Source organism: Zalophus californianus, chromosome 10, assembly GCF_009762305.2.
Source record: "Zalophus californianus isolate mZalCal1 chromosome 10, mZalCal1.pri.v2, whole genome shotgun sequence".
In the NCBI taxonomy this organism is placed as follows: domain Eukaryota; kingdom Metazoa; phylum Chordata; class Mammalia; order Carnivora; family Otariidae; genus Zalophus; species Zalophus californianus.
This window is the reverse complement of record NC_045604.1, coordinates 80,957,031-80,982,606: the sequence shown is the minus strand read 5'-3', so window position 1 is coordinate 80,982,606 and position 25,576 is coordinate 80,957,031. Positions and strand designations below refer to the sequence as shown.

Below are 25,576 nucleotides of genomic sequence, written 5' to 3'. Positions count from 1 at the left end.
ATCAACACATAGATTTGAGCCTTAATTCTAAACCAGAGAGTGAAACACCAGACCAGTTGTTTTCATGCTCTGATTGTTTCTTAAGTGGCTAAGATTTTCATTTGAAAATTTTGGGAAAAGGGAACACTGAAATAAAAGCCTACAGGAGCTCTACACATACTAGGTCAGGTGTTGTAATGATTGTAATAATTGGAAATCTCTGAGGCCCGACTGCCCAAACTCCTGCTTCTAAGCTGCAGGATGTGCTCCCTCTGGGGGCAGTCAGCCACGCGCTGGGACACACAGAGGTCCAGAATAAAACACAGTTCTTGTTCTGAGAACATCAACTCTCCTGGAAGAATTGGTTGGAAAAAAAATGTTCAGAAGAGCCAATATTACAGAGTGAGTAGACCTTCAATTTCATAGACACTGTAAAGGTTAAACAGGGGAATTGGAATTTTTGCACATGCCAAGGGCCTCAGGTCATGCTTCCTAACCCCAGGGGTATGGGACCACTCCTTTCTGCCATTAAGAGTGTCTGGGGCATCAAAGTTGAGGAGCACTGCCCCAAATGGGTTCTGTTTACTTGTGGCCCACACATTTTGTTGAAAACTATCAAAATGCCTTACATAAAAAGAGCCTAAGGTCAATACATGGGTTACGTAGGCATAAAAGGAGGTTTCTTGCCTACCAGTGTTTTATCACCTCTCTCAACAACATCCTCACTCCTGGGTTTGTGGTCCCATTTCCCTTAGATGCCCAACATGCCTTTGGCATCTTTGCTTCACTGGTGTCTTTTGAGAATTACATTTAGGAGGTAGAATATAGGAGTGGGCGTCAAAGTGAAAGCTCTGTAGTCAGAATTACCCAGCAACTTACCAAACCTCCGTTTCCCTATCTCAAAATGGATGTTATCACTTAGACCTTCCAGAGGAAGCAGGGACTAAAGGGAGTAAGCCCTTCAAAGTACACGGGGCACCCGGCTGGCTCAGTTGGAGGGGCGTGCGACTCCTGATCTCGGGGTCGTGAGTTTGTGTCCCACACTCGGTGCAGGGATTACTTAAATAAGTAAAAAAAATACAGTACTTGATGCTGTGCCTTGCACACAGAAAGTGCCCCGTGACACTAGCTATTCTGATGATGCTGTAACTAGTATTTAAAAACGCCTGCATGCGCGATAGGGTGCTCACTAAAGATAAAAGGTATGGAAAGTAGAAAAGCACCGCTTGTGTGTTTCTGCCATAGGGAAACAGTGCTAGCTATTAACATTTTGCAATTGGAATCTACGCCCCCGCCCCCCATGTCCTGGCACCCCGAAGCCCGGCGCGGAGGCATTTGTGAGAAAGCTGAGGCAAGCTTGCACTCTCGGCAGGCTGTAAGGCAAAGGAGTTAGAAGACACACTTCACACCTGGAGTTTGAGGCTGCCTACGGGGAGCTGCACTGAGGTGACACTGGAGCCTGGGATGGACAGCGGCAGCAGCAGCTGGGCCGTCTGCGTGGTCAGTAAAGCCTGAGGCCGAGCGACAAGGGCAGGCGGTGGCTGTCCCTGCGAACTCACGTAAAACTGCGGCACCACGCTCTGCAGCTCCGCCTGCGCCCCGGGGACCTCCTGCTTGATCACTACCGCCTTTTTGGCCGCCAGGGCCTGGCTCCCCGTTGCCAGGGGCTGGCTGGCGGGCGGGCCCGGCTGCCTGGGGGCGGAGCAGTCGCTGGGCGAGGTCTCGTCCTTGACAGAGCCGCCGCCGTGCTTCTGGTCTAACTTGGCTGCAGGGCTGGCCGCAGCGCTGACCTGCGCTTCCAGCAGCGGAGGCTGCCGCTGCCCTCGCTTCTCCACCTCGAGCTGCATTTTCAGAACTTCCACGAGCTTCTGCTCTTGTTCCAGTTTCCTCTTGAGCTCCTCGATCTGCTTCTCCTTCTCCTGCAGCTTGCGGTCCTTCTCAGCCGCGTCCAGTTCCAGACTCGACAGCGTGCTGCTGGTGGGGCTCGGGCTGTCGTCAGGGCCCGTGACGCGCAGAGGGGATGAGCACAGGAACTGCGCCGGCGACATCATGGTCATAATCTCGGTGAGAGTGTCCTCGGTCCCGAGACTGGACTGTTCGGAGGGGGACGGCGAGATGGGCAGAGGGGAGCTGACGGTCTCGGCGTGGGAGACGGTGCCCGGGCCCGCCGGCGGCACTTCTGCCTTGAAGGAGGAGCCCGAGCTTGACACAGGGTTGTGCAGTGTTGTGATGGGCAGGGCCACGGTGACGTCGGGGCTACTGGTGACTATGGCAGACGCGGGCACCGCCAGGACGCCCCCCGCCGCGACGCCGCTGCTGTTCATTTCCTGGTAGGGTTTCAGGCGCTCGATGAGGTCCGGTTTGGTGCCTGACACCGGAAGACCCCTTAGCTTCAGTTCTGTCTTCAGTTCTGACACCTGCAAGTACAAACAAGTCACACCTCTTCCTCCAGCACTGCGACTTCCGACAAATCTCTGGGACACTTGGACGGGAAAAGGGCCTAGGTCTGTCAGCTCCCCATGACCACACACTGGCAAGCGGGAGGGTTTCTCTTCCTAACCCACAGATACACACAGCTACAGACCCCAAGCACTGCAAAGACCACTGATACAGCAACGATTTATGTCCAAGCACTGAAAACTGAAATCGTGATGAAAACCGAAATCGTGATGAAAACCGCCATACACTGACCATGTGCCAGACACAGCTGGGCGTGCTTTATCCTTTCAACTCATCTGCACAGGAGGTGTTGGTATTATTATTACAATTCCTAGTTCACAGAGAGGTTGACTCACTGTGGTCCGAGCTACCACAGATAACCGAAGACTGAGCTGCGGTGGAAACCCATGCAGGCTGGCCTGGGAGATCAGATTCTTGACCGTTACATTTTTCCTGCTTCTCCCAAACTTGGCAGTGAGCAGGGAAGAAAAAAACAAACCTGCCTCTGCAGTCAGAACTGGTTTGGTGTCTGCACATGGTATATGCTCAATGAATGAGAATCATTACTGGTCATTTTAAAAGACACTTAATGGACATAAACAGAAAGTGCCTCTACAGAGGTTATCTTATGTTGGTAAAGTCTATTGAAGAAAACTTATCTACACACACTAGACAAATCTGGCAAATCATTTACCTTTCCGTGGTACCTGTGAGCGAAAAAACTCTACTTGCAATTCTCACCTTTAAGTCATCCAAGCTAGAAGGCAGAGGTCCCGGCTTTCTCACAGGAGCAGATGTATTCTGTCTTGGAGTGTTAGGTGTGGTATTGTTCAGAGCTGAATTCCCACTGTTGTTATTTTTGTCATTGAGTGGCCTTCAAAAGAACAAGAAAATGAGAGAGTTTATGATAAAATAACTTCTGAATTTGACCTTGTTTCTGCTAACATTGTTTCTGTTAACTCGTGAAGAGAAAAATGCCACGGTCATGGGTTGGAAGACTCAGCATTTTGAAGATACCAATCAAATTAGATCGCAGTGAAGATCCCTGCAAATTTTGTTTGTTTGCTTGCTTGCTTGGTAGAAATTTAGAAGGTGATTCTCAGCTTTATATGGAAATACAAAGGACCAAGAAAGGCCATGGCATCCAAAGGAAAGCAAAGCTGGAGGAGTCATACTACCAGATATCAAAATTCATTACAAAGCCAGTTATTAAGATGGTGTGGTGCTGGGGGCAGAACAACAAATGGCAGAGAACGGAGAATCTAGAAACAGACCCTCACATATACAGCCTCTTGAGTTATCACAAAGATAGCACTGTAGTGCGGTAGGAAAAGGGTAGTCCTTATGATAAATGGCGCTGGGCTGCACTGGGTATTCATACAGAACAAAATAGGACCCTTGACTGACCCCTACCTCACACCATCTCAAAAACCTAAATGTGAATTATGAAAACAATAAAGCTTTTAGAAAGCTTAGGATAATATCTTCATGTCCTTTGGCAAAGATGTCTTAAGCAGGACACAAAATGCACCAAGAGGGACACCTTTTAAGAGTGAAAAGTCAGGCCACAGGAGAAGCTATTTGTAATGCGTATTTCTGACAAGGCCTCATATCTAGAATATACAAAAAAGTCTTAAAATCAGTAAGAAAAAGACAAAACCCAATGGGAAAATGGGAAGATCTTGAACAAGCATATCACAAGAAAGTATATCCGGATGGTCAATACATGTGTGAACAAGGGCTTAGCCTCAATATATACGAGGAAAATGAAGAAAGAGCACAACAAAATAGCACTGCCTACCCCGCAGAGTACTGTATAATGACTAAGACTGTGGATACCAAGTACCCGGAACGTCCTGAGCTCTCAATCATGGCTGGTGGAAGTGTGAATTGGCACGACCACTTTGGAGAACTGTTGGATGCTATCTACTAAAGAAAAACCTATGCCTATCTTTTGACCCAATGGCACTCCTAGAAGGACACCTGACAAAGACAGACAGACATGAACCAAGAGACACCAGGGGAGAATGTTTATTATGGCAGTATTCATACTAGCCCCAACTGGAAACAACCTAACTGTCCCTCGAGAGGATGATGGGTGGGATCAATGAGAGAACACTAGACAGAATAAAAATTAACTGCTGCTTTCTGCACCAGTGAAGATGCTTCTCACAAACACAACGTCGAGCAAAAGCAACCAAACACGTATATGTACTCTAAGACTGCATCTATGTAATGTTCAGAAACAGGCAAGACTAATCTATGGGATTCAAGTCAGGTAGCCACTGAGAGGGGACGCAAGGGGGCCTCTTGGTCATACTGATGATGTTCTATTTCTTGATTTAGGTGTTTACTTGGCATCAATTTTCAGTTATCATTTATGGGCTTCTCTATAACCTATACTTCATTTAAAAACATTATTAAAGAAATGTTGGTGAAGCTGTTGTACTTCTGTACTCATTTTCCTAAACTCCTTTCCATATCAAAACCAGGTCCCCATCTAGCTTCTTCCCCCTATGCTACTCTTGGCAACAATGGCATTTCTCTTCTGGGTGGTTGGTATCTATTTGAGAAAGGTCCACATGATTGTTGATACTGTAGAGCCAATTTCATTACAGCTCCAGGCTTTATTGTTATATAAGCCTTGGTGCTGAAGCAAAGAGACTCTGGATTCCATATTCTGAAAGAGGGAGAGGTCCCCAGTTAGATGAGCTTTGTCAAGTGAGTTTTAGGAAGACTGTGTTTGAAGCCATTTCTGGCCCTGTCAACAGCTAACTCTTGACATCCTTTTTGGGGTCTTTTAAAATCTGCTTAAATTTTGTGGCAGTTAAATATTTTAAATATTTGAGATGAGGTTTCTTGAAGTTTGGATGGAATGACAAATGTTTTATGTATCATTTTTTTTTTCCTTTCTAAAAATTCAGTTTTAAAATCTTCTATTAGAATTATGAAAACAGGGCGCCTGGGTGGCTCAGATGGTTGGGCGTCTGCCTTCGGCTCGGGTCATGATCCCGGAGTCCTGGGATCGAGTCCCGCATCGGGCTCCCTGCTCCTTGGGAGCCTGCTTCTCCCTCTGCCTCTCTCTCTCTCTCTCTCTGTCTCTCATGAATAAATAAATAAAATCTTTAAAAAAAAAAAAAGAATTATGAAAGCATTGGGCGCCTGGGTGGCTCAGTTGGTTAAGCGGCTGCCTTCGGCTCAGGTCATGATCCTGGAGTCCCGGGATCGAGTCCCGCATCGGGCTCCCTGCTCGGCGGGGAGTCTACTTCTCCCTCTGACCCTCTTCCCTCTCGTGCTCTCTCTCTCATTCTCTCCCTCTCAAATAAATAAATAAATTATAAAAAAAAAAAAAGAATTATGAAAACATTTAATCTAAATCAGAATTTCTCAACCTTATTTTCATTACTTTCCCTGCAAGGAGCTTTTTTAGGTTTCATTTTTCCTAATCAACCTCCCAGTGAAATTTTAATACCACAGATGTACTGCATAATTACCTATGTACTGTGTGTCTGCGCTTTCTTAAATAAAAAGTGCACGATTCTTCCCGACCAACTTTTGCTCTCTTGTGAACAATATTATCTCCCTGAGAAGGCACGATGTAAATTAATTATTCTATCGGTACTGTCTTTTTGGTTGAGGTTCTATAATACCCTACTTGCTACTATGATTAACAGTTCAGTGTTTACTCCAACCTTTGAAATAACAAGAAGTTGATCAGGTTTCTCTCCAAATCGACAGAGAAAGGAAAGGTGGTGTGGGGGGGACCCTGCTGAATGAGATGACAGTGCAGACGAGAAACCCAAAATTCAGACACATGAAGGGACCTTCCAGGACCCTCCACCAGGGTGCGGCTACACTGGGACCACAGTCCTGTCTCCCAAGGCTGCGGCTCTTCCCGAAGTACCAGAAGGCTGTGTCATCAGGTAGAATCACACTGGATGGCTGCTATAAGACTTCCACATTGTTCCCTGTGCTGGAATTGTGGTGAAAAGAAACACTGTAACAGAAAACAACCGTTTCCACTTTCAGGACGAGGAAATTACACAGAAGTGATGTTCGGTCTTTGTGTGGTGAACGACTACAGAACAGTAAGTGATCTTTCCTCCTCGTTCTTTTTGTGGGACGCTCTCCTTGGGTGGTGGGCTTGCTGCTGCAGTGGTGGGAATGTTTAGGGAGGGGGGGGAGGCTGCAGCCTTCGTGGAAAGACGAGGAACTGTGAGAGACCAGATCCTCAACAGCCGCCGATGTACTCGTCCCATCTACAGACTGGCCCCACACAATTTCTTTCATTACAGAAAAGACTATTTCATAGATAGCACAGCAAAACAATCCCTTTATGGGATTTTCAGTTTAACAGGTTTCCTTGCCTGGGAGTAGGGTCAGTCATTTCAGCTCTTCCTGGAGTTACTGTGAGGAGGAGGGTACGTCGCGTGCCGAGCACGCTGCTCAGGGCATCGTAAGGCGCATGGAGATGGGGGCCAGGGTTCGAGCTCGCTTCCCTGGTGCCCGGTGCCAGAGGAGGGCGGCGGCAGGGGAGGACGCCTCCCTCGGGCCTGGACAAAGCTGTAAAGCAGCGGCCGTTTGCCTCTGATACTCTTCCAATTCTCTTTGGTCTTCCCTGGTTCCCTTCCAATGTCAACATCTCACTCAGGCCTGCCTGCTCTTAAAATACTAACAGTCTACACAAATTCTTTCTTTCTTCATCTCTGCGCCCTGATGTTTTAGACTGAAGTACTTTACAGTAAGGTCTGAATGACTAATAGGTCTAATCTTCTTCGAGATACCAGGATCTTAAAAGAAAAAAGTGAACTGATAATCGTTAGCATATGAGGAGATGGTTCTTAACAGAGGAGCTTTTTAGTGGGTCTTACTCCTTTTCTACGCCTAGAAAACAGGACTCCCTATGGAGGAATGCTTAGCATACGTGTAGACAACAGGAGTCAAGTTCCTACAGATCATAAACTGAGTGGCTTGATCTCCGAAAAAATTTTTTCTTCTAATGAAATTTTGCATCTTTTTTTTTTAAGTTTCTTTCTGTGAGTTGAATGTAAATATCCCTTTCTCCTGAAAGCTGAGGGAAATGAAAGATAAGGTTTTTTGCATTTTTATCTATGTTTCCCAGAAAATGCATACTGAGGATGGCTATCTAGAAATTTTTTTTAGCACATAATTAAAATTTGCAATGGATGTCTTGCTACGGATTCAGTCTTGGAAGCTGGTGGAACTCACTTCCTTCTGTCCCTCCCAACTGGGCTCAGACTCTGGAAATGTGTTCCTTCTCCACAGTTGTTGGTCACCAAGACCTTTAGTTGTCTTTGAAACATCTCTCATCTGTTCCTTCCTTCCCGTTATCAACGCCCTTTCATCTTCTCACATCTACTTTGTTGTGAAATTCCTGTTTTTCCTATTTCCAGACTCCCCTTCATGACCAGCATCAAACTGTTCTTTCTCGTGCTTTGATTCCACCATGACAGGCTTCTGAATCACCTGCCACATCAAGATTCAAGGCTGCCCAGCTGCAAGTTCCTCCAGACAGTGGCTCAACTCAGTTTTGTCTTCTACTTTTTTATTCGGGCTATTTTTCTCATCATCCAATAACTAGGCACCACCCACTCCTTCCTCTGTTCTTACACCAAGATCATCCCCCTTGGCCTGAAAGGGCCCCTCCCTAGTTTCAGGCTCTTTCCCATATAAATATCCCACCTTTTTCATAAAGCTTTCCTCGACCACTCCAGCTTCTACACTCATCTGTCTTTTTTTTTTTTTTAACTGTTCATAACAGGTCTTACACTTTGTATGCCTTTACCATAGCATCTAATGCTACTTGGGTGAATAACAGGCCAATCTTTCCTGGGTGAGTTATTGTGAAAAGTCACCTCTAACTTGAAAGGTTCGGAACGGATTTCAGAGGACAGAAACCGGGCTGGCATGCAGGCTGCTCTCACGGGGACCAGGGCTAGCCACTGGCTGCTAAGCTCTGGTGACATGAGGCACCAGTCAATCCCAACGGCCAACCTTTGGAAACGAGCGGTCCCTGTGAAAGGACCGGGGTACAAGGCACTGTCAGCAGCGCGCGCGGCCCCCGCCCCGTACTTGAGTGGCGCCGGCAGGATGGTCTGGTAGTTGTAGTGCTGCTGCTGCTGGCTCAGGATCTGCAGCTGCAGGAAGAGCTGCTGCTGCTGCAGCAGCCGGGCGTAGTTGGAGTCCATCTGCGGCTCGTTCTTCTCCCCTTTCTGGTCGGGGGGGATGTACTGGTGGTACTTCAGCTTCTTTACCCGGGGCTTGGGGTCTTTGCACTTCTTGCTGCGGTGTTTGTCGTTGGGATTCTTGGGATGGCTTTGCTGTTTTTGAGAAAAAGAGAAGAACGTTTTTAGACATGCTGTCACAGGCGGCCTGTTCCACGGTGTGCGCAAAGGACTGGAGAGAAAGACCAGAGGTGCGCCTTAGCAGCCAGGGTGGCCGCCTGGGAAAGCGAGAGACTGAATATGTACCCAGAGTGAGGCAAACGTGTGTACACTTCCCCTGACCAGGAAACCTGGCCCGTAGAACTGACCTTCTCGTGCTGCCTTGTTCCTTTAGAGTAAGGGAAGGATATGCAGCTCAGCAATACCTATTCACGTTCAACAGTTACTCTGGGTGTCTCGTGCGGACACACTGTGAAGGGCTTACACACAGCACCTGCCAGTGAAAAGAGGTGCGTGCTCAAGATACAAATGGGAGAAGATGAGGGGTACTTCACTATAACTGTGGACTATTTCATAGTCATTAAAAACATATTCTTTAGAGGATACGTACAAAGAGAAAAATGCTTCTTTTGGAATAGAGCAGACTATAAAGTTATGTATTTCTTTTTTAAAAAAAAAATTTTTTTTAAGGGGGAAGGGGAGGGGCAGAGGGAGAGAGAGAGACAATCTTAAGCAGGCTCCATGCAGGGCTCAATCTCATGACCCTGGGATCATGACCTGAGCCAAAGTCAAGAGTCGGACACTTAACCGACTGGGCTACCCTGAGGCGCCCCTCAAGTTATGTATTTTTAAGGAAAATACACATAAAATACTGCAGTCTCACAGTATTAATCAATTCACCATCATCTGCTTATTGTGCTATCAATAACAGATTTTATTCCTGGTCTTTTCAAAGTGATTACAACAATGGATGGGGTCTCAGTTCCAGAGGTTGCACTCTGTTATGTAATGATAAAACCACGGACTTGGCCGACCAGGAAGGTGCCTACGGGAAAAGGGAGGGAGACGGGCACATACTAACCAGGGTTACCTATTCATTGGCACATGCTCTCACGAAGTGAGCGTGGGGAACAGCTTTCCTCACAGAAAAACCCCACGAACTGCGGTCTGTTTCCTAGTGTGCATCTCTCTTTTCCTCTCCTAGCACTGTCCTAGGATCCCCAACCCAGCCTCTGAATCTCACATTCTTCAACAATGCCCTAGAATCAAAGCCCTCCTTAAAGAGACACTAGTGAAGGGGAGAAATCCAGAGAACAGGAGAGGCTGAGAACTCAGCATCCTCAGGGACAGATGGATCGGCATCCAAACTGTCTCTGTGCCATTTGTGGCACATGCTTGGGGATGTGGGCTGAGCAGGAGAGCTGATGTTATTAGCTCAGCTGCCACGTGCCACACTCTGGAATTTCTGGCTCCAATACTAAGTGATGGAAGATGGTGAGATACACTGATTTGTGCCCCGAGGCCATAGACACTGGGCTGCACGGAGAGAGAGAGGCTGGAGTAGAGAGTCTTCTCTGCAGGAGGGGCGAGGACCACGACAGCACCAGACGGGGGACGGAAGTGAGGAATCTGGGGAGGCAGAAAGAAGGCCTGCCTGCCCTTGGGGAGCCTGGATCCTTCCCAGCCTCGTTACTTCTTCCGGCCTCACTTCTGGAAGGTGCTGGGAGGGTTGGCTAGCTCTCCAGAGTCCTTTTTCAGTTCTAAAAGTTTGACATCAGTGTTCTGCTACATTTGGCAAAGCCGTATCTGAAATGATGACACTCTTCCTCTATCACCCCTCTCCCCCGCTTTACTCAACAGTTCTAAATACACTTAAAAAAAAAAAACTTTAAAAGTGTACTATACATTACGGATTTTGATCTTCCTTGGGGCTTGTTCTAACTGGATTATTTGCACCCAGTAAAATGTAGGGAACGGTGCCACCAATCTGCAGCTTATCTGGAGAACAAACCAAGCTTCGACAGGCCAAATCTGCTAAATCAAAAAACGGAGCCGCTTGTCTAAAGCCTTTAACCTGTCATGTAATATATCTGGAACAGTGCTGAGCCTGACCTTGTGTATAAAGTCCAAAATTATGTTACCATTAAAGACATCTGTTTGTGAGGCCCCTGACTCCCCAGCGTTGTGCTACAGTGGCCCTATCTCACTCTACTCCCAGTGTTTCTTTCATCTTGGCAGCCTGGATGGTGGCAGAATTGGGAACTGCTGATAAAATGTATCCTAAAGCCTTTCTGCAGGGCTCTGGGAGCTTCATGGAGACCAAAGTTTGTGCGGTTCTTCTGTGACTAGAGAACAATAGGGCATTTGTTGAAGGTGGTAGTTTCCAAGACTGAGGCGTGATCTAGCAAGTCTGCCTGTGGTTTTGGTTTCAAGGCTTCAGACTGAAAGCCAGGCTGGGCAATGTAGACTTGTGCCTTTGTGTCGGTAAAGACCTCAAACCAGCGTGTGTGCAGGGAACCTACCTTTACCAGCGCTGGCCCAGGCTTTGCTGAGGACACAGTGTTCGTGGGGACCACAGGAGCTGTGGACCTGGTGGGGGGCTGATCCGTAGTAGGAGTTTTCAAGAATTCAGGAACTGCTGGGGACAGTGAAGTAAACTGGTGGAAAAGGCAGAAAGGGAACAAGTAGGTGAACTCAATGACATAAAATTAGAAAAACCAGAATTAGAAGGGAATGACCTCATTATTTTTTTTTTTAAAGTCCACTAGAAAAGAAACAAAAGAAAAATATACTATGATGTCTGAGACCCAGATGGTGGAATAACATGCTTTACCTCCATGGAGCCAATTAGTTAGTCTTTGCCCCAACAGCAATGAAAAGCTAAAGCTAAATAAGGCTCGATTGACTCCACCCTAGTAGTGTTTTCTCAGAAATATGGTCAGAACCGCCCTGTTTTGGCAGAAGAAAAGTCCCAAGGCTCTTGTAAAAATGATCAAAACAATATATGACACTCGTAAGGTTCTCTTGCTGTACAGATCACAGTAATAATCCTGGTGAATTCAAATGTGATCTTTAGTCTTTGTTACAGGGTCTGATCAATCCTCTCCAGCACACCCTGGATCCCGGGCCCGGCAGCATGTGGGTAAGAAAGTTCCCATTCCTTGGAGGCCCACTCCACGTACGGGTCCTTAACTGTACTTTACAGCTTATGTCCTGGTGTCCAAGCCTGACTGGTACTCTCCTTAGCCATTCCCCCACCCCCCCCCCCCGCCACCGCCGCCCCATTTCCTGCAAGAGGAGGGCACCTGCTGAATGCATTCTGGTAATATCGACTTGTTTCACTGATGCACCCTCACACCTAAAGGAAGAAGCTAGTTTGTTACCAAGGCCAAAAAAGCAACCCCGAAACCTCAATTTGGAGTCACGTATTAACAAAGGAAGCGACCTATGGCAGGCCTTGATAGCTTTTATCAACAACCTAACAACCCACTTCCACTAACAATCTACTTTAAGTAGATTTTAAGTAGTCACTTACCGGAAAGAGATCTTCCTATTATAACGGATCAGTTCAATGTTGCGCAGTGATTACCACATGGACTTAACTATTACTGGACTTGTTTTAAGGAAACTTGATCCCTTCTTCCTCTATCCCTTCCACTCCCCCACGTAACTCTCAAATTCATTACAAGAATCGAAGTCAGTTCTTTTGCTGATGTATTTGGGTTTAAGAATAGCACACTGTATTTTTCCTCCTTAAAATAAATGACCTGAGAACTCAGAGGCTATTTAGCAGCAAGAAATATGAAGCTTGGCAGATACTAGTTACTCAATAAATATTTGTGTAATGGGTGAATGGAAATTCCTTGTGGCTTTACTCATGCGGGGTGAGACTCTCAAGGCCAGCTGGGACTGTGAGTATGTGTGTGGGTGTGCAGTGAACTGTGCTCACCCATGTGGGCTCTCTCCCTGAGCTCGCTTTTCCTTTTTGCCACTGATTTCAGCTTTTAAGTAATTATAAACTAACAGTCAGTGTTGACAATAAAAAGACTTGACTTTTTAAAGATGGCTACACAGTAGCCCCCTCAGCCACAGTTTATCGTACTTTCAGGGACCCATGAGCATCTGTGGTCTTGAAGCAGATGACCAGCCTCTGACATATGGTCACAAGGTCAACAGCAGCCTAAGGCTACGTCACATGCCTCCGTCATTCACCTCACTTCATCTCATCACGTAGGCACTGTATCCTCTGTCATCACAAGACAAAGTATGGCGAGTATAGTATGGTAAGATATTTTGAGAGTGACTTTTATTACACTATATTGTTAGAACTGCCCTATTTTGTTATTATTGTTGTTAATCTCTTACTGTGCCTAATTTATAAAGAGAACTTTACAGTGGTCGGTACATACAGGAAAAAACAGTATACGCAGTGCTGCGTACTATCTGTGGTTTCAGGCATCCCCTGGGGGTCTGGAAATGCATCCCCTGTGGATAAGGGGAGACTACTGTACTCAATTTCATTCAAACAGACATGAAAGAAAGGGCTTTATCCGAGAGTCTTGACACCTGTGTTCCAGGCTGACTTCTGCCCCCAAAAGGCGCAGAGCCAGCCACCTCCTCAGTGAACCTCTGACATGAAGTGGAAGGTCAAGGCCAGCTAATCACTGCTTTAAAGGATGTGGTTTTATTTGTTTCCCTTTCACTTTGCACATTTGCTGGAAGTGAGGATATTTATCTCCGGGTCAATTTTCACACAGGGAAAAACATTCCTTGGCTGTTAAATAGCTGACATATGAAGAAGAACCACATATTTGAATATATATATCTACGAGAAATAAATATATAGACAGATATTTCCTTGCAGATAAATTCTACTAACCTGGCAAGCTATTTTACCAGTCCAGCCCCCACTGACTGATATGATAGCAATGACACATTTGCGAGCAGTCAGTGTTAATAATCTGAAAAATAATCCAGAAGTATGAATGTGGTATCAATTATAGTATGTATGAAAATGATTCTCCTGTATTTCTAGACCTTGCCTAATTGACCTCAGCCTTGATTACTGATACTCTCATCTTATTAGCTCTTTTGGTATTTCAGTGTGACTTTGCTACCCAGAAAACCACAGACCCCAGGGAAACACAAGAATAACCCCACTGAGATACAGTGATTATTAATATTACCTACTCTGAAGATAAATTCTAGTTAAAAAGGGAGAAATGTCTAAACTCTTCTTTACATTTTGCCAGTCTTTTTTATGTGCTTTAGAAACGACCCCTCAAACCATCTTACATCCTACCTAGATGTGAGGATCCTGGTGGCTAGAGTTACAAAAAATAAAAAAAATCTAAGTATCTGTACTTCTGAAAGGACAGTATTCCAAAAAGGATGAAAAGAATAAAATAAAGGATACTACACTTACTTTATTCCACAGTAAAGTGAGCAATATGTTAAAATCTTAAAAGAATGCTTTAAATGTTTAAATTTCCACTGAGACCTAAGTTCACCTTTTGTACTTTCAAAATTTCGTCTCAAAATGATTCAGAATCTTTTCTCCAAGAAAACAAAAAAGCTGCAAACTTTGTTTTGTTTTATTGGATCTTGACCGCTGTTCCCAAGCTACAGGTCTCATGACCTCCAATTCTTCAACTGTCATCACGACACCATGACAAGAAATGTCAGAAAGACATTGCTGTCTAACGATGAATATTTAGGCTTTAAATAAAACTGAAGAAGAAAGCACTCTGAACCTTAAAGACTGACTGTTCTCTTCTTAGAAACTGTTAAGGGAAAGTTCTGCTACAAAGACAAAAATAAGTCAGAGTAAACGTTTAAGTTGATTAAAATTTTATAATGTATCAGGTGTCTGCACCCATTCCTTCTGTAAAGATAATACACTTGTCAGGGACCAATCACTGTTCTCTGGTAAGTTCCTTTTTTATTAGATTTCTTTATGCAATCTAGAGGGCAGAAATTAGGTATTTAAAAACAAAGCTTTTTTGGTACTGTAGATTTTAAACCTAAAATAAATGTGTTTTTAATTTAGGATGCAGCAGAGATCTTAATTAAGATGGGAATATGCAAATAAGAAATTCAAAATGTAATTCTTCTTTAAATATTGTTTCCATATTCCAATTCCCAGACAAATAAAATGGATACTAGTATGAATGAGCTGAATACAAATCAAAAACACATGCTTTGTATATTTAATAAATGGATCTTTTATGTAAATTCTAGTTTTGTTAAAATCTCTCTTAGCATGGACCACTCTGTTTATGTAACACACAGTTAAAAGTTTAGGCATTTCATTTTTAGTACACGTAGTTGAACATTAAATTAATCTTTTGGCACAACATCTGGTGGACATTTAGCTGGTACTTGACGACCTGATTAGTAGTGAGGATTTGCATGTGTCCCTCATTTAAAAAAATCTATTATTTAAAAAAATTGTGGTAAAATATATTTAACATAAAAGTTACCATTTAAACCATTTCAAAGTGTATAATTCTATGGCATTACGCACATTCCCATTGTTCTCTGTCACTAACATCCATCTCGAAAACTTTTTCATCTTCCCAAACTGAAACTCTCTATCCGTTAAACAACAGTTGCCCATCCTGGCCTCCCACCAGCCCCTGGCAACCACTATGTATGAGCTGACTGTATGAGTGTGACTAGTCTGGGTAGCTCATAATAGTGGAATCACACATTTTTCCTTTTGTGTCTGGCTTATTTCACTTAGCGTAATATCCTCAAGGTGCATCCATATTGTAGTGTGGGTCAGAATCTCCTTTTTTAAGGCTGAATAATATTCTATCATATGGATGTACCACATTTTGTTTAGCCATTCATTTGTCAGTGGACACAGGGTTGCTTCTACCTTCGGCTTTGTGCATAATGTTGCTCTCAACACAGCCGTAGAAATACCTGCTCCAGTCCCTGCTTTTAAACCTTGTAGGCATATACCCAGAAGGGGAATTTCTGATCACATGGTAATTCTAGTTTCAGCTCTTTGAGAGAAGCACCATACCATTCACTATAGTGATTGCACCATTTCACAATACTACCAAGAAGGTAGAAGGATTCCAATTTCTTCACATCCTTACCAACGCTTGTTAATTTTGTTCTTGAATAGTAGCCATTCTAAAGGTGTGAGGTGCTATCTCACTGTGGTTTTGATTTGCATTTCTCTAGTGATTCGTGCTGTTAAGCATCTTTTCATGTGGTTACTGGCCATTTGTTTATCTTCTTTCTTTCTTTCTTAATTTTTAAGGGGGGAAGGGCAGAGGGAGAGAGAGAGAATCTTAAGCAGGCTCCACACTCAGCATGAAGCCCAATGCAGGCCTCCATCACACGACACTGAGATCATGACCTGAGCCAAAATCAAGAGTCAGACGCCTAACTGACTGAGCCACCCAGGGACCCCTTATTTACCTTTTTTTATTTTTTAAAGATTTTATTTGAGAGAGACAGAGAGGGTGAGAGAGAGGGAGAATGAGCATGAGTGAGGGGGAGGGGCAGAGGGAGAGAGAAAAGCAGACTCGCTGCTGAGCAGGGAGCCTGACGTGGGGCTCGACTCCAGGAACCTGGGATCATGACCTGAGCCAAAGGCAGATTAACCGGCTGAGCCACCCAGGTGCCCCTATCTTCTTTTGAGAAATGTCTTCTAGTCCTTTACCCATTTTTAAATCAGGTTAGTTATTTTTCTGTTGAGTTGGGGGAGTTGTGTATATATTCTAGGTATTAACCCCTTATCCGGTGATTTGTAGATATTTCCTCCCATTCCATGGGCTGCTTATCACTCTGTTGATAGTGCCCTTTGATGCACAGAAGTTTTTCATTTTGATAAAGCCTAATTATTTTTTTCTTTTGTGGCCTTGGTATCATATCCAAGAAATCATCACTAAGTCCAGCATCATAAAGCTTTCCCCCGTTCTTCTTCTAAGAGCTGTATAGTTCTAGTTCTTATGTTTAGGTCTCAAAGTGACTATTAGGGGCCAGAATGTGAAAGCAAAGTAAGTATTAGAATTACCATTATTCATTTTTGGTAACTGAGTTATGGTACTTGTGTAGACTGTACAGTTGAGGAAATAATGTTATGTATGTATTTGTGAAAGAATACAAGTAACAGTTGTCATGATGAGTCACAAGAGGATGACACAGGATGCTATGCTGGAAAAGGGTCTTAGGAAGAATCTCAAACTGTTGGCTTAATAAGAACAAAGTCACTAGTTCAAACCCTGCGCAGGCCAGACAGATGCTCTCTTGATGACGTCTGCCCCGGGGAACACATGTGAAGTAAGTAGCTCAGTGCCAGGCCCAAAGAAGTGCTCAGCACATGTTGGTCAGTATTTTTTTATCCCTCATCTCAGTTACAGTCAATAATTCTTGATTTATTTATAAGTAAACAGGAAAGGCCTATTCTGTCAAATGTACACTTTAGGCCCTTTCCTTCTGGTCACAGGAGAACGGAGTTAGGCACTAGGATGGAACACGACCTCACGGTTAATGCTGGAACCAGCTCAAAATCGAAGCATTAACAGCTACAGCATTAGGTACATCCTGTTACCCTTAACAGGAGAAATTGTAGCCAGTATCTTGGATGTCCTAATTCAGGCTTTTATTGGTAAGCATTTGTGATAAAATTTAGGCTCATTTTAATTATGTCATATGCATGTACATGGCTTACCTGTTAGACCTTGCTCATCCTCTTCGTTCGCTTAAACTTAAGGTTTCTATATTATTTGGAAAAGGTCATCTACCTGAAGGTTACTAGATACAAAGGGAAAAAGTACACCAAGTTCCCCTAAGCTCGTCTTCATGTAAGTACACTGAGTAACGGATCCACAGGGTTTCCTATCAGCACTATTTCTAATTTGGCACAGGGGTCGTCCCCATAGCAGAGACTGTGAAAATGAACACAGATTCTGTCAGGTCACACTTACAGGTAAGCGTGTGAGGGCTTAACATAAATGATTAATTAAATGGCTTAAGAAATTACAGAGAGAAAAAAAAATCTTTGGATTAAAAGCACCAGTGAAACAGCTCCTGGTGCCCACATGTGGCTAGCTGTTCGTAATTTTCTGCGGCTTTCCATTGTTCAAGAATTGCTTAGGCATAAAATAAATTGAGCTCCAATATGTGATGTGTGTTCCATTAATGTTCTGGCAAATTCCTTTCCAGCTGTACTTTGATCAGAATTGAAAAGAAAAAAGTCCAAGGAATGGCAGTGCTAGTCTTTTACAGACCACACAGAAATACATATTTCAAAGAAGAATTTTTTTGGGGGGGGGTACAATGTATGTTTTGAAGAAAGGACAATGGTAGTGTATTATACTGTCTACAGTGTGAAATCATTAGCATTTTAGCACTGGGATTGAAAGAGAAGAGCCTGGAAAATATGTTCTTTACCTAGATATTATGCGTTAATGTTTTTTTTTTTTTTTGGTAGGGAATATATCTTTTATTTAAATACTTTCCTATAGGACTCAATCCTCTGGTATTTATCTGTGTGTTCTGAAAAAGAATTCAGGAGACAATATGTCACAACACATTTTGGAAATAAAGCAAGCCAGAAAGGTATCTTGAGCCTAATTTTCTCTTAAGTAATTATCTGTAAATATAACTTTTATTTATTTTCTATTTATTTTTTAAAGATTTTATTTATCTGTCAGAGAGAGAGGGAGAGAGAGTTGCACACGAGCAGGGGGAAGGGCAGAGGCAGAGGGAGAAGCAGGCTCCTGGATGAGGGACTTGATCCCAGGACCAGATCATGACCTGAGCCCGGATGAGGGACTTGATCCCAGGACCTGAGCCCAAGGCAGACACTTAAGCCCTGAACAAGGAACTGGATGAGGGACTTGATCCCAGGACCAGATCATGACCTGAGCCCAAGGCAGACACTTAACCGACTGAGCCACCCAGGCGTCCCTGTAAATATAACTTCTAAAGAACCAAAAAGAAATTCCCTGCACTGGCCCTGAACTATTAGGCCAAATATTAAAAAAAAAACAAACAAAACTGAACAGGGAAATTAGAAAAATGTGTTTAAGCCCTGGAATTAAATGTACAGCACAAAATGATGACTATTAGCATATGAAAAACCTTGGTTCAGGCAAACAAGAAGCAAAGGGAAATTTGTGACAGAGTTACTCCAAGTGTGATCTGTGGACCTCTATTAGCTGCCTGCAGTGGAAATTTGATGCTATCCCACTACTCTTTTTTTTTTAATTTAAGTAATCTCTGCACCCAGCGTGGGGCTCAAACTCACAACCCCGAGATCAAGAGTCGCATGCTCTATGGCTGAGCCAGCCAGGCACCTTGCTACCCCACTATCTCATTGTACTCTGCAAGACTAGCCCAAAATATTTTGGAAATTAAACACACTACATAAAACACAAACACATAGTAGTCTTTCGCTACAGGCAATTTGAGGACCACTGGTCCACAGTAACTAAATTCACCATTATACTCTCACAGTGAATTTCATTTTAAAGATTGAAAATTAAGAATCTCAAAGAATACCCCAAATACAAGACGTTTATGTTGTTCTTCTGTTATCTTGTCTTTATGTGGGCTATTTCAATAACGGTGAGGAGACGGACTTTTGGGGGGGGGGTCCAATGATAATACTAAAGCAGGAAAAAAGAAATTGCAGAGATAATCTCCTAGGGTTTTTCATTCATTAAAGCAATAAGCACTTGCTGTGTGCTGGACCCTGCGTGTTCAGGATTAGGTCACTAAGATAAAATGAGGGGACATCCCGGCCCTTTGGAAACTTGATGTCTGATGAAAAGCAGTGTTCTCAGCCATTTTCCTGTACTTGAACTACAAATGTGAAAGTAATTATATTTAGGGAAATAAATACATTTTATATATACGAAGTGAGATGCCTAGACAAATTCACTAAACAAACACTAGATAACAGTGAAAATAATTAAAGTACAAAATGTGCTCAAATGCTAATTATTACCCCTAGATGACACCAAAATCCCTAAGACTTTACAGGCATCACAAAATTTGCCTGTGCAGTTGATTACAAGACCAAAACCCAAAACCTACAACTTACCTATAATCCTCCTCAAGGATCCTCTTTCTTCTACATCAATACAGCACAGTTAATGGGGAGATGCTTCTTTAATTGCATGAATAAAAGTGTAATAATGAGAATCTCTGTCAGATTCCTTACTTAAAAATACTAACACACTTAGTTCAAGGGAGTTTTATAAAGGACACACAATTTAAGAAGGTCTCAAGGTATAGGGGGCAGAAATTATGCACCAGGTAAAGTGGAGGCAAGCCAGCTTAGCTAGGTTCTAGGTTCGTTTCCTTGACCGTGTGAGTGGGCAGCGCATCACTCTCTGAAGTGGGTCTTCCGCTGTAGGCCTTGCTGACCCGACAGACAGAAAGCAGACTGTCCGTGGTCGGCACGTAGTAGACGGAACCTGTGCTCTAGCAACAGTACTGTTATAAAAACTAGCGTTTCAGTTCCGGAATGACCCAGGGCTTAGTGTGCGTTGCACTCTGGCAATAAACAGACCATATTTATTCTTCAAGAAACACTGCTATTCTTTTTTTCCTTCAAGGACTCTGGGAATGTCAGCCCACTGGGTGGGACTCCCTCTGGTTAAAGCTCCTCACTTACAAACTTAGCTGGAGACCAAGTTTCAAGAGCAAAGCAAAAAACCTAATACGAGCGATGCAGGGAGAGGGAAAATGCCATCTCCTACCACACAGGTGGAACCGTCATGACGCCATTACCAGGTCGATGGCTGACGCGACAAAAATCCCGTGTGACTGAAAGCTAAGGGCACCCTAAGAGCTGTCTGGTATCCTAACCTACTCAGAGAACCAACAACCGAAATGGCTAAGTAGAACTGGTTTTTGATGCTATTTACTTGCATACTTGACATTCTTTTTAGCCCTATTTTTAAAGCTCAAAACCAGGGTGCAACCAGTATGTGAGAATACAGTTAGGGCTGGTCTCCCGTGCTCTCCCTTTCTGCCAGCTTCGACCTCAGCCCATGGGCAGGTCGCTGACCCCACCTTCTTCCAACCCAGGTTCCAGCCAAGCCAAGCGGCCAGTCACTCTTGCCCTGAAACTCTGACGGGAGAATATGAACTTAGGTACCCACACAACCTCTGATGAATCCCAGCTGGAGAGGCTCTACTCTCAAGTGGAAGAACACAAACACGGACCGCTTCTACAAGCCTGGCACCCGTCAGTGCTTGTGGTGCTGAACTGTGGCACGCTTTTTCCACACCAAGGGCCTGTGGGACATGCTGGCCACACACACACACACTCTCTCTCTCTCTCTCTCTCTCTCTGTGTCTCTGAAGTAGCTCTTGTCCTCCAAAAGTCAAAGTCCCTCTCCTGAGGGGCTCACATTTTATTTAGTTGGAAGCACATATACAATAAGCAAATAATGTATTTCCGATCATGGTGGTAAGGGCCATGATGAACATAGTGCCAAGAGAGACCTAGTCCCCACCAACAGATATCCATGAATGAGAAGAAATGCTGCAAGCAAATATGCAAACATTTTGAATCCCCAAATTTCTGTACCTCTCTGAACCCAGGCCTTGTCTGGTGTAAGGGTTAAGCCAGGTAATTGCTAAAGTCCTTCCAACTCAAAAATTCTACGATGCTTGGCTTTAACAAGAACATTTTCTACTGAATCTAACCAATTCCATTAAGTAGTTCAATAGCTGTGACTTTAAGACAACTAAATAGTTATTAAAATTTCAGTAAGGCAAAAACATTATAAGGAGATGAAAAACTAGCGTAAGAGTTCTTATATAACCAAAAGAAAGAGGAACATCCATTGAAAAATAAGAGATGGGAATTTCCAATGCAATTATCAAAAAATATTTGTTAGATTCTTTGCATGCACTAGATTTTCAGTTCCCAACACAATCTGACTCATAACAGGTGCTCCATAAATACTGTTGAACAAATGAATTCAATCTAACCAAAATCAAGGAGTCAATTAAAACTTTCAAATCTCCAGTGTGCAAGGTTTAAAGTAATGATATTACCTGCTTGTGGGAAAGACACAGTGACAGTGGGGACCTGTATTACCCTCCCGGAAGGCAGTTCAAGTGCCTACCTTTTACCTAACAAAAGGTCCAAATCCATTTCAAAATCTGGCTATTATCCAAAGAAATAATCAGACAAGTGCACAACAATGTATGTATAGAAACAATGTGTGCAGCAAATACGTGAGAATAAAACAGGGGCTCTTGGGGCGCCTGGGTGGCTCAGTCGGTGGGAAGTGTCTGCCTTCGGCTCAGGTCATGATCCCAGGGTCCTGGGATGGAGCCCCGCATCGGGCTCCCTGCTCAGCGGAAGCCTCTTCTCCCTCTCCCATTCCCACTGCTTGTGTTCCCTCTCTTGCTGTCTCTCTCTAATAAATTTAAAAAAATTAAATAAAACAGGGGCTCTTACTGTGTTCGTAAGAGTGAAAAATAGAGACAAGTCTGGACAACCCACAATACGAAATTGGTTAAAAGATGAACTTAGCTACCCCATTAAAAATGAGATTAATGTAATTTATTGACAAGGAACACTATAAGGATTATGATTAAGGTATAAAAGTGATTTAGACCTAAGAGTTCCTGCATGACCCAGCAGTTCCATTCCGAGGTAAATACCCAAGAGAACTGAAACACACGTCCACATAAAAACTTGGCCACACACATTCAAAGCACCATTACTCATAATGGCCGCATGTCTAGGGGCTATAGCTCAGGAGTAGAACATGTGACTACGTAAGAGCCACATGCCCCAATCAAACGTCCATGAACAGACACTCAAAATATGGTATATCAATGGACTATTTTTTAGTCATAACAAATGATGTATTGATACAGGCTGTAACATGGATGAACCTTAAAAACATACCAAATAAGAGAAGCCAATCACTAAAGATCACATATTGTATGATTCCATTTATATAAAATGTCCAGAAGAGGCAAATGCAGAGACAGAAGTAGACTGATGGTGGCCTAGGGCTGGTGGAGGGGAAAACGGGGAATGACTGCTAATGGGTATGGGCTTCTTTTCTGGGATGATGAAAATGTTCTGGAATCAGGTAGTGTTGATAGTTGCACAGCTCTGTGAATATGCTAATAACCACTGAATTAGACATTTTAAAAGGGTGAATTTTCCCAGTGCCATTTTTTACAGAAATAGAAAAATCCATCCTAACATTCATATGGAATCTCAAGGGACCCCCAAGTAGCCAAAAACATTCTTGAAAAAGAACAAAGTTGGTCTCACACTTCCTGACTTCAAGACAAACATATAAGCCAATGCAACAGAATTCAGAGTCCTTAAATTATTATGTATGTGGTCAAATGATCTTCAACAGAAGTGCCAAGGGGAAAGGACAGTTTTTTCAATAAATGATGCTGGGAAAATTGGATATTCACATGCAAAAGAATGAAGATGGCTCCTTATCTTACACCATATACAAAAATTAAAATGGGTTAAAGATCTAAATGTAAGATTCAAGCCTATAAAAATCCTAGAAGAAAACAGAGAGAAGCAGCTTCATGACACTGCATTTGGCCATAATTTCTTAGTAGAATACCTAAAGCACAGGTAACAAACCCCAAAATAGACAAATGGCACTATATCAAACTTAAAAACTTCTGTGCCTCAAAAGACACTATTAGTAGAGGAAAAAGGCAACACAAAGAATGGAAGAAAATGTTTGCTCATCATATATCTGAAAAGGGGTTAATATCCAGGATATACAAAAAACTTCTACAATTTAACAGCAGAAAAACAAATATTCTTATTAACGATGGGCAAAGGACTCAAATAGATCTATCTCCAAAGATGATATACAAATGGCCAACATATGAAAAGATGCTTAACAGCACTAATCATTATAGAAAGGCAAATCAAAACCACAATAAGATATCACTTCATACCACTAGAATGGCTACTATCAAAAGAACATAAATTAGTAAGTGTTGGTGAGGATGTGGTGAAATTGAAACCCTTGCATGCCGCTGGTGGGAGTGTGAAATGGTACAGCCACTATGGAGAATGGTATGGTGGTTCCTTAATAAATTTAAGATAGAATTCCCATATGATCCATCAATCCCACTTCTGGGTATATGCTCCAAAGAATTGAAAGCAGTGTCTTGAAGGGATATTTCCAAACCCATGTACCTAGCACCATTATTCACAATAGCCAAAACAGGGAAGCAACCCAATGTCCACTGACGAATGGATAAACAAAATATGGCATATCCAAATAATGGGATATTATTTGGCCTTAAAAATGAAGGCAATCCTGTCACAGCCCAGAACATGAACAAACCTTGAAGATTTTATGTTAAGTGACATAAACCAGTCACAGAAAGGCAAATATTGTATGATTCCATTTATATGAGACATCTGAAGGAGTCAAATTCGTATGTATGTATGTATATATGTCTTTATTTAAATTCCAGTATCATTAACATGCAATGTTATATTAATTTCAGGGGGACAATACAGAGATTCAACAATTCTATACTTGACTCAGTGCTCTTCGTGGTAAGTGTACTCTTCAATCCCCATCACCTACCTCACACATCCCCCCACCCTAAAGTAGTCAAATTCTTAGAAATGGAAATGGAATTGTGATTGTCAGGGCCCGGAGAAAGGGGTTGGGGGCTGCGGTTTAAAGCGTACAGTTTCAGTTTTGCAAGAAAAAAAGGTTCTGGAGATCTGCTGCACAACAATGTGAGCATACTTAACAAGACTGAGTCACACATTTTAAACTGGTTAAGACGGCAGAAAAAAAAAGGAGGGGGAGGGTATATTTTATAGTATGTGAATTACATCCCCAACAAAAGTTATGAGAAAAAGTTTTTAAAAAGCAAACTACACAACCATTTGTAAAATAAAAATGTGGACACAGGACAGAAATAAAATCTAAGAATCTACTGAAAAATGTTAACAGCGTTTGTATCACAGGTGAAAAAAAAATCTCTATTTTCCCACACTTTTAGACTTTTCTTCTGGAAGAAGAAACGTAGTTACCTTGATATATAAAAAACAAGGCACTCTCTGTTTAGGGGGAGAAACGAGAAATGTGATACCTGGGCTGGAGTGTTTGTAGTCACAGGAGACGGAGATTCGCTAACTTTCGGCTCACTTGGGGATGCGGCTGACCCCTGTGACTCCTGGCTGGCTGGCTGGTCTGGAGACAAGGCATCACTGCTGTCTTCGTCAAATGAGAAATCACCCTGAGTCTGAGGATAGTCGTCCTTCCCAACGCCTAAAGAAAGAAATGATTTTCAACTTATCTTGGCCTTGGAATACCAAGCTTAAAATGATAAGGAAGGAGAAACATTGTTTGTTACAAGAATGTAAGAAGCTGGCTTAAAAAAAAAAAAATTGAACATAATGTACTTCCCAGAGGAAGAACACACCACTACCTATGATGAATACTTGGGGAAAAAGTCAGACCTGAATCAGATCAAGCCTTTGGATCCAACTACTGGTTTCAGGAAGTACAGAAGGCAAGAAAAGTTTTCAGTGACACTGGGAATGCTAATGCATTCAGTTAAGATCCAGTATGTGGACAGGCTAGAGAACATAATAAGGTCTGCTCCCCAACAGATACACAGTAAGAAAAGAGGAATAAGACCCACGCAGGAGATTAAGACGTAAGAGAGACATCAGCCAAAGAGACAAGGTGTAGATCTTGTGTGGATTTGGATACAACTGTTAAAAAACATTAAGAGGCGTGGGAGAAAATGGGGCCACAACTCGGTATCTGTTGATGAGTCCTACTTCTTGGAGTGGCCCAGTGATACTGACACCTTACCGTTTGGGCTCCTATTTCTTTGGGACTGAATGGAATCATCAGTGAATGTACTACTTAGGATCACTGACTACAAATTGCCTAAGATTTAAACTCATACTAGTACAAAATACGAAGTCCCCAGAGTAATGGAAACTATAA

General features: G+C 43.1%; 1 protein-coding gene and 1 long non-coding RNA gene across 12 annotated transcripts in view; one reads left to right on the top strand and one right to left on the bottom strand.

Moving 5' to 3' along the window:
* Positions 1-25,576, bottom strand: part of MRTFB (myocardin related transcription factor B) — a 277,869-nt gene that overhangs the window by 27,410 nt on the left and 224,883 nt on the right. For 8 of the 10 annotated variants that reach the window (XM_027613661.2, XM_027613660.2, XM_027613659.2 and 5 more), the window contains 5 exons: positions 24,708-24,886; positions 11,126-11,260; positions 8,512-8,759; positions 3,160-3,292; positions 1,389-2,396 (listed from right to left, as the gene is read on the bottom strand). In XM_027613661.2, the coding sequence (XP_027469462.1) occupies positions 1,389-2,396; positions 3,160-3,292; positions 8,512-8,759; positions 11,126-11,260; positions 24,708-24,886 (1,703 nt within the window). The remainder of the gene's footprint in view (positions 1-1,388; positions 2,397-3,159; positions 3,293-8,511; positions 8,760-11,125; positions 11,261-24,707; positions 24,887-25,576) is intronic. The other 2 variants (XM_027613665.2, XM_027613667.2) reach the window with 2 other exon arrangements.
* LOC113933492 lies at positions 5,710-24,748 on the top strand. Of its 2 annotated transcripts, none has more exons than XR_003523364.2 (4): positions 5,710-6,506; positions 12,712-12,886; positions 24,108-24,159; positions 24,618-24,748. It is a non-coding gene; the product is annotated as an uncharacterized LOC113933492 (long non-coding RNA). The 2 variants fall into 2 exon arrangements; XR_003523365.2 differs by lacking the exon at positions 5,710-6,506 and adding an exon at positions 11,692-11,745.